The sequence below is a fragment of the Poecilia mexicana genome, unplaced genomic scaffold (genome assembly GCF_051168715.1).
Source record: "Poecilia mexicana isolate PSO_F unplaced genomic scaffold, ASM5116871v1 scaffold_18, whole genome shotgun sequence".
NCBI classification, from domain to species: Eukaryota; Metazoa; Chordata; class Actinopteri; order Cyprinodontiformes; family Poeciliidae; genus Poecilia; species Poecilia mexicana.
The window spans coordinates 27790611-27799958 of NW_028263387.1; the positions used below are offsets into that span (position 1 = coordinate 27790611).

Sequence of the window (9348 nt, forward strand, 5' to 3'; positions counted from 1 at the left end):
TCTGATCCAGATCAGAGGATAATGATATTCAGTGGGATCAGACTAACTCCTGGTTCTGTTCTGCAGGTGTTATGATCCGTGTTTCTGTGTGTTTATTTTTGAGTTTTCTGTGTTCAGTCCTGTTTCCCTGTGAGTCTCTGTCCTGTCCTCCCCGTTGATTGTTTCCCAGCTGTGTCTCATTCCCCTGATTACTCCGTGTGTATTTAAACCCACCTGTTGTCTGTGTTCCTCGTCGAGTCCTTGTCTATGTATAACTGTGTCTTTCGAATGTCTAGTTGTTTGTCTAATGTAGTCCGCACTCTCCAGTAGAACTGCCAAGTCCTGGTTTGTGCTGGCTCCCGTTCAGTCCGTACAGTCAGTTGCTACCAGCGTTTAGCTGCGTGCTTGTTTCTGCCGTGCTGCCTTTCCTGGACTGTGTACCGAGCATTATCACCATTAAACTCTTCATCATCTTCACCATCCCTGGGTTCTCTGCGTCTCTCCTCACCACCACCAACCACACCTTATGACAGCAGGGTTCATGTAAGGATGAAGTCAGGATTCACGGAACCAGATCCGTTGGACCCAGAGACCTGAACCTGGCATTTTATTTCTAATCTATAAAAATCTGTTTAAGGGAGAAAACCTGAGATCCTCCAGTGGATCTGTGGATTTACTGTAAATCCTTTAATCTGAGGACATGATTCCCATCAGATTATTAGATATTTTCACCATGAACTCATTTCCTGCTGCAGCCTGTTTCCATCTGTGGAAACCATAAACTGATACGGTCAGAATCACTCGTTTGATAACTGAAGAAACTTCCTGAACAAAGAGAAATAACCAGTAAAATGAAGAGACCAGATAAATGCTTGAGTGATTGATTAGTATCAGTGAGCACATGTTTTGAAATGGTTTTGATAATTAATTTAAATATTTTGTTTCTTACGGGTCACATTTATTATGAAGCCTATAAACCTATAAGAAAAATACATTTGTTTCATGTTTGTAAACGTTCTGCTTTATTACATTCACATAATGAAAAGCTTGTAAATGTGAACATTAAAGGATTCATAGAAATGTTTTACTACAGCATTTCATCCATTTCCACACAGCAACACTAACTCCACAGTCTGATCTTACCAGAGACAGAGAGCTGGATGCTGCTGCTGCTGCTGGAGGATCCAGACATGGACTCACACCAGTACAGGCCAGAGTCATGTGGGAACAAGGTGATGCTGCAGGTAGAACCAACTGATTTTCCCCATCCATCTCCACACTGAGTCCTGGTTCCTCTGGTTGTGTTTCTCCTCACAGTTCATCCATCAGAGCTGATCAGAATCACTGATTCATATTCAAAGAACTGGGATCCGCTGGGTTGAAAGAGATGAAGAACACGTCTGTTATTCCAAGATTTGGTTGTTTTCTGTCCAACGTGCAGACGGGCCCTGTACCGGTCCGTCATGGTGAAGAGAGAGCTGAGTCAAAAAGCGAAGCTCTCGATTTAACGGTCGATCTTCGTTCCCACCCTCATCTATGGTCATGAGCTTTGGGTCATGACTGAAAGAACGAGATCCCGGATACAAGCGGCCGAAATGGGTTTCCTCCGCAGGGTGGCTGAAACAGAAACGTAAATATCAGGGATAAAAACAGGAACCAGTGCAGACGGAGCTGATTGTCTGAATCCAGAAAGTTTCACACAGAAAAGACTTTTAATGAATAAAGATTTGTTTTTCTCTGAGTATTTATAGACGATAAGGTATGGTGAGTTATATTACTGTTATATTGTCACAGTCTTTCAAGTTCCGCCATCTTTAACATTTCATTTTGTTTTTTACAACATTCATCTGGACTCGTCGCGCGCTCTCGGTCGGTGGGTCGCGCGCTCTCTGTCGGTCGCGCACGTTTCGTCCAGCTTCTTCCGCTTTGACTCTCCAGAAGAAATGGATCTGTTGTTTCTGCTCCTGCTGGCTGCGGTTTTACTGGAGTTTGTCTCTGCAGGTGAGATTCAGCTGGAAACCAGAGAGAACGTTCTCCATGAAACTGTTCGGTTCTGAACCATTAAGGGCGTTGGTTTATCGCGGCTCTTCCGTATCATTATTGAGGTTTTTATCCTCGAGTTTTAGGTAATTATTTCTAATAATATTTGATAATATTAATAATTAACGAACATTTCAAGCACAGACAACTTACTCCTTGTGTTTTATATTAGATTACTTTGCAGATGTTTTGTGTCTCACTGATCAGCATTACTAGAAATTAAAAGAGGATCTTATTGTAATCAGTTTTCAGATAATATCAGATCATCTCATTATTTCCATGCTGTAGATTTTATATTATGAGTAAAGAGTTAAGGCGTAGAGCTTCCATGTTTTTATTTGTCTAAATGTACCTGAGCTTTTATGTCTTATAAAGTTGTAAATATTGTAATAACTGGAGAACAAGGTGATGGTTGAAGTGTTGATCAATATGATTGGAAAAAGAAAATGACTGGAGACGTGGAGACAACATATAGGTCCTGCTGGTTGAAGACTGAAGAACCTCCACACTAGTTTTCCACTGCAGAGGAAATGTAGATGAAACGAGGAAGCAGGTTGGGTTTGTAGAGAGACGACTCATAGATCAGAGTTTATGACGACAGACAGGAAATATGACCTTATAATGAGTTCAGATTCATGAAGAAGTGAGAATCACACATGTTGTGATAGGAGGTTAAACAGTTTATGTAAATATTCATCGTTATTCGGCGGCCATCTTGTCCTCATGTTGTAACTGGATTCAGAGGAAAGTTACATTAATATTGTTCTCAGTTATTATTGTTGTAATTTTGGTTCTTTATTATAATTTTCTCTGACTCCTTCAGTCACATCATTTCTCCAGTTGTTCTCTGAACCAGATGGTATCTGGTTCTGGTACCAGACGGGTTGCCAGAACTGATCCAGTTCAGGTTCCTCAATCTGACCCACAGGATGGACCAGGTGATCACTGTCTGACCTTTGACCCTGAGGTCCTTCCTCACCCCCAGCTGATAAATCAGTCTCCTTAACGTCTATAATGTCACCAGTCAAGGGAGTTAATTAGAACCTGCCAAATCACCGACAGGCTTTAAATTTTCCCTTAATTTAAAAAAACAACCGGTCAAATATGGAAAATATTCAGTTAACACGACCTCTGGTCCCAGTTACCAGTGGGCAGAGCAGAGCGGCGCTACATGAATGAGTAACGACTCGTATCGCGGCTGTCCGACATATTGTGAGTGGCATTTTGTTTAAAACTCTGTAGAAAATCACATTAATACTTGATTTTTATGTTATTCATTGTAACTGTGTATCTGCTGTGATACTGTTAATATTTAATGAGTGTTTCAAGAACGCAGTGTTTCATTGTTTGTTCTAGATTATTTAGATTTGCAGATGTTTTCTGTCTCACTGTAATGTTCTCAATTACTGGAACCACAATGAGGATCTTATTGAAAACTAAAGTAAGAACCAGATGTGTCTCTGGGATCAGTTCAGGTTCCTCAGTCTGACTGACATAGAACCCCTAGGGGTCCAGTTTGACCTCTGACCTCTCTGCTCTCTGTTTCCTCTCCTTCAGATCAGAACAACGCGACAATCGAAGCTGAACCTGGAGATAATCCCATTCTGCCATGTAAAGATCCTGATCAGGGGAAAATCACAATCGCAGAGTGGAAGAGAACTGATCTGGGGACAGAATATGTCCTCCTATACAAAGATAATCAGCTTGATCCAGATGCCCAGCATCCATCTTACAGGGACCGAGTTGATCTGCAGCTAAATCAGATAAAGAAAGGAGACGTGTCTCTGATTCTGAAGGACACAACGACTGATGACAGCGGGACGTATGAGTGTCGAATTTATACAGAAAAACATGTGGACAAACTGATCAGCACCATCAGCCTCCAGGTTTCTCCTCCTCCTCCAGGTGAGAGTTTGTCTCTGGATCAGAACCAGCAGCTTCCTGGTTCTGGATCTGAGATCAGATGATGATCTTCAGTCGGATCAGTCTAACTCCTGGTTCTGTTCTGCAGGGAACCCAGACGGATGGACCAGGCTAATTCCTGCAGTTCTGGTCGGTGTGGAAGTTCCTGCTCTGGTTGTCGGTTCGTTTGTTTCTGGATGGATTTACAGAAGGAATCAGAGAGAAATGAAACCTTCAGCACTTTGATCCCACAGAGGAGGAGGAGGAGGATGGTGATGAAGATGAAGCCTTTCTGCTCAGAGCTGTTAAAGTTTTTAAACATTAAAATAGTTCATTGTTATCTTCTGCTATAATCTGATTAATGTTCAGCTCATCAATAGTCAGATGATCATATTAATATTTACCTGCTCAGATTCTGAAATGTTTCATCTTAAAAGTAAAAAACTGTTTTAATGTTTGACTGAAATTAATATTTAATATTATTTCCCTGAATTACATAAAAAAACCTGACTGGGAATCTATGGATCAATAATTTATCAGTTATCATAAAGTTATTGTTTATAGCATGGAATAATTTTCTGCCCTCCATCAGGACCAGATTGAGTTTCATTGTCTTCATTCTGATTTATCAGAGCAGAGGTCAAAGGTCGTCTCTATAGCAACCGTGCTGCAGCATTTATTCATCGGATCTCAGACTGGACTCTGTTTCACTGCTTTAATAATATTTATACAATCAGAAGTTTTATTTTAAGTTGAATCAAATCTTTTCTTTTTGAAACAATGAGCAGCTTTATGTTTATATGTTTAAATAAATGCTTTTAGTTGCTTAATTTTCTTTAATCTGTCTTTGTTCATTTCTTGTATCTTTATGTTATTCAGCTATTTTCATGTTTTAATTAATCTTATGTGCTTTTATCAGTTAATAATTAATCTTTATATTATAATAAAAAACAATAAAACAATTTACTGAGAACAAACCAGATCAAGATGGAAAACATCAGTTTTTGGCAGCTAAAAATGATACTTTGATTATTTTAAAAATAGATTATAGATAAGTGAAGTGTGAATAAAACTGGAATAAAGTTATTATAATTGTGGAGCTGAGATGGATTCTAGTTTGACCCTAATGATAAAAATATTATTTAAAATAAAATGGAGTTATTTAACCAATAAGGACTAATTTGTTGCCTTTTGGAAACATTTTACTTCATACAGTGAAATAAACTATTAAAATCTTCATGTTAAACCTTTTTCTATCAAATTGACTCATTTAAATTCAAAAAGTTCCTTTTAGTTAAAATCTAATGACCTGTAATCAGTTTTTACTGAGTAACTATTTACATTAAAAATATTGTTTTTATGAATATTAGTAAATTATTCTGCTTCTTATCACTGCTAATGTTATAAATCATATAAAACATTTATGAATGATTATAAAGACGCAGAGCTGAGTTTATTTTTCTGAAATACATTTATTTTTATAACCAGTCTTTTATTTAAACATGAGCAGATCAACAGAAAACGTCTCTGTAATAATCAGATCTCCAGCTGATTAAACTTTTATCTTCAGGTTAGAATAAGAAAAGGTCAGCCTTTGGTCAGGAGGAAACATGGAGGACGCTGCAACAGCAGAGGAGGAGCTGGATGTGTCACCTTCAGAAACCTGAACTCACTGATTATTGATCAGTTATTGATTCCAGCTCTTCTATCAGGCTGGAGATCCAGATGAACATGGAGATTAGAGTTTGATTATAGTGATTTATAGTGTTTCTAGTTAGGTTTATTCTTTAATTACTTAGGTTTTGTCCTTGTCTGAGTCCATGTCCAGCCTTCTTTAATGACTATAGTTTAATTTTATCCCTAGTTCTTATTTCAGCCTCCCTGCAGGGTTTCTAGTAATGTTTATTTCTTAATTTGATCACCATAGGTTCAGCTATTGTTCCATGTCTGAGTCTGTATCTTTCTGTGTCATTCTAGTTGGGTTATTTCTTTGTTTAGATCTTCTAGTTTCTCTTGCTCTGTGTTCCTTAGTTCTTATTGTTAGATCAGCCTTGTTTCTATTTAGGTCCGGTTATGGTTTCCTTCATCTTTCTCTCCTAGTTCATCAGGTTTTCTTTACTCTTAGTGTCTTTTGTATTAAAAGTATTTTTCAGTCCCTGTTTCCTCCCGTTTGTTCCCAGCAGATCTCCTTAGTTTCCCTGTGCCACCTCCTCCCCACCCTCAGCCAGCTGCTGTGCCAAATTACTCACACCTGCTATCACTCTTCTCCTTTAGGCCATTGTTCCACTGCGACGACTGAAAAAGCTCCTTTTTCAGTCACAACTCGCCAGTCCAACCTGTTATCCTGCTCACCTCGTTGCCAGTTGTTACCATTGTTATCCCTTGTGTCTCCTGTTTCATTGTGCTTTGGATTTCCTTGTTTTCCCTGGATTTTGGATTTAGGTCGTTTATTTTGTTCATTAAAATAACATCCACATAAAGTACATCCACTGCCACATCATGACAAACCAGATGAAAGAGCCCATCTTTAACATCTTTAAATATTTAATGTGTAATTAAACAATAAAGGTGACAAGTAAATTGTATGAAACAGATCACACTTTAATAAATATTTGTTGTATTAAACATATTTCAGGTAAGTGAACATGTAATGAAATAGATCCAGTAGAATTTTATGTAATTGAACATTACAGGTAACAAATGTGATGATCATCTGAAGTGATACATTTTATGAACATTTAAAAAAATTTAATATAAATTTGGTTAAAAAAAAAGGGTCAAAATGGAATAAAAATATACCTCATCTATATAGTTTAGTAGAATAATTTCAACTTTCAATTTTAACAATATATTCTAACTGTCCAAAGAAGAAAAATAGTTAAAAATTACAGTCCACAAAATTTACATAAATAGCCACAACATGTTCAATAAAACAAAGTTTACTGAACAAGGAGAAATTGTACATCTTGTCTGGGCACTGGGAGATCAGGAACAGGCTTGGATCTCTGAAGGTGGAGGTGAGCAAGGATGTGGTTGATTACTGGAAGAGAAGCTCTTACTGATGTGATGAGAGCAATCTGACCGGGGGTTTGACTGAGAGGTCAGTGGGCCTTGGTCCTCATGGGGTGTTGAACCAGGTAGGTGTGGAGGAGACTGCTGGGGTGGTTGAGTTGGAGGGCAACAGGTAGCAGCACAGTCTTGGAGGGAGAGGTAAGAAGCAGAACTAGAAACTTCAGAGAGCAAAACATGGAGCAGCTCAGAATACCATGAAAAGCAAACACTCAGGCACTGGAGGCTTGGTGGCAGCTCCCTTTAAACTCTGGCTGATGACGTAATGATTTGCAGGAGCGTCTGATCAACATCTGGGAAACCTCCTTAGCTGAAGACCGGCTCCTGGCTCCCCCTGGCGGACAACTGGAAAAGGTGCATAAAACCCCCACAGAAAAACAAAACCCCTGATTCCCAGCAGGTTCTCCCACTGCATGTCAGCTGCCTGAGTGGCTTGTGCTCTTGATCTGCTCATCTGAGATTAGGCCATTTTACAATCAGTGGCTGGAAGTGGTGGTTTCTGATATGGGACACATGCATCTGCCCAGCGTGGCATTTTTAATTTGCTGAGAAAAAGAGATTTGTTGGAGGGAAAACCAGACAGGTATCAGGACTGAGATGTCTGAGAGTATTTGTGTCAACCAGTTTATAAGCTAAAAATTACATTTTGTTAGTTTAAAGAACTAAAGTTAGGCGCCTGATGCTGCACAGTGGCTGTTAATGATCATGTGTGTTTTTAGCCACTGAGGAGAAATGTGATTGATTGATAAATATCTCATTAACAGTGTTTTAAAATCTCTCCAGTCAAATTTCAGTTATAGTTTTGCACAAGAGATTTTTTTGTTAATTAGTAAGTATTGTTAGTCTAACTGGGAAGCTAGTGTGGGAGTCTTTAGTTTTGGGGAAATGTTTTTTTCTCTGGTTTGGGGTTAGTTGTTTGCTTTCATTCCATCCGATGAGATGAAGTGTTGATTGTTGACTATGAAGTGTGGCTGGTCTGAACCGGTTCCCCTGCAGGCCTCAGCGTGTCTCTTCTTTGGGGTTCATGTGCTCAGACACAGGAGTGTGAGATCATCCGGTTGGAGCAGGTGTCTCGGGGGCACAGCCACAGAGTTGGGGGGGTTCCGGTTTTCTGGTCGCCTTTTCCACTCTACTGGTATTTAGTGCATAAGTACCTGCAGTCCCTGATCTCTGAAGACTAGGGTTGAGCTGGCTAGTTTCTGATAGCAGTCAGGTTCAGGTTGGTTGCTTTCTGTTGCACAGATTGTCAGCAATTTACTTTAAACTTTGAAACATTGTTGTGATTAAGAATTTAGTCATGTCTGTTGGAGACTTTAAATCTCCATCAGCAGAATTTCTGGAGCTAATTGCAAAGCACTTGAATTAGTCCCTGAAGCGTACAGACAAAAGTTTAGGAACTGGAACAAAGATGACAAAACTTATGAGGAGTTTGCAAGAGATTTTTAGATTCATTTCAGTGGATGGTGCACTTCCTCTGAGGTTAAAACACTTGGTGGCCTCTGTAATTTAATGGTTTTGGAACAATTTAAAAACTCTGTTTCTCATTGTATTGCAGAGTACATTAATGAACAGAAGGTTAAAACAGAAGCTGCAGTGTTGGCTGATGATTTTGTCTTGACACATACAGATACTGGTGGAGAGCAGGCAGATGGGAGGAGAGCTCCAAACTGGCATTCAACACATTCTGGAGGTTCTGTTTTCAGACCGCAGTGACATGATTTAGACTAACTTTGTAATTATTGTCACAGAAAAGGTCGTTGGAAGAAAGACTGTGCTTTGCTGAAATCCAGAAGTAAAAATGGATCTCAGGTTAAACCAGCAGCGTTTGCTGCATCAGTTTCTGTAAATGTTTCAAATAAACTGACTGAAGTGGCGTTTGGCGAAAAACCTGACTTGAGTTCTGATAAAACGTTTCTGATGGAAGGACAAGTTTCTTTGGTTGGGAGTGACGTCAAGGTGCCAGTTACCATCTTAAGAGATACTGGTGCATAAGATTCGTTCATCCTGGTTTTACCTTTTCCAGGTGAGTCTGACACTGGATTGTCTGTACCTGTGTTGGGTTTGGGCATGTCTGTGGTTGGTGTTACAGCACATAAACTCCTGCTCCATTCAGAGATTGAAGGAGAAGTAAGGATGTGTGAGACCTGCACTGCCAGTGGTTGGTGTTACAGTTTTACTGGGGAACAATGTAGCTGGAGGGAAAGTCTGGCCTGATCAACCAGGGTCTCCAGTTGTGGTTCCAGTACCTCTGATCAGCAGTGGTGTCCTCTTCTTGTCTAATGTTCCTAATGTCACAGGATGACCTGGGACAGCAGCAAAGATCTGACCCCACATGCAGCATTTGTTTCAGTCTGCATT

General features: G+C 39.5%; 2 protein-coding genes across 2 annotated transcripts in view; both read left to right on the plus strand.

Annotated features, from left to right (window-relative positions):
* The window catches only part of LOC106913559 (high affinity immunoglobulin gamma Fc receptor I-like), a 108054-nt gene that overhangs the window by 56710 nt on the left and 41996 nt on the right, over nucleotides 1-9348 (plus strand). The window lies entirely within an intron of this gene.
* On the plus strand, nucleotides 1884-4761 carry LOC148154425 (ICOS ligand-like). Its single transcript, XM_088015717.1, has 3 exons — nucleotides 1884-1980; nucleotides 3577-3924; nucleotides 4031-4761. Exons 1-3 carry the CDS (start codon nucleotides 1923-1925, stop codon nucleotides 4165-4167), a joined length of 543 nt encoding a protein of 180 aa, XP_087871843.1. The 5' UTR covers nucleotides 1884-1922; the 3' UTR covers nucleotides 4168-4761.

Excerpts from the sequence above, each read along its gene's own strand:
- LOC148154425 (XM_088015717.1), top strand. The coding sequence starts at position 1,923 with ATGGATCTGTTGTTTCTGCTCCTGCTGGCTGCGGTTTTACTGGAGTTT. Across the intron at positions 1,981-3,576 it reads ACTGGAGTTTGTCTCTGCAG|ATCAGAACAACGCGACAATC; the intron begins GTGAGATTCAGC and ends CCTCTCCTTCAG. Across the intron at positions 3,925-4,030 it reads GGTTTCTCCTCCTCCTCCAG|GGAACCCAGACGGATGGACC; the intron begins GTGAGAGTTTGT and ends TCTGTTCTGCAG.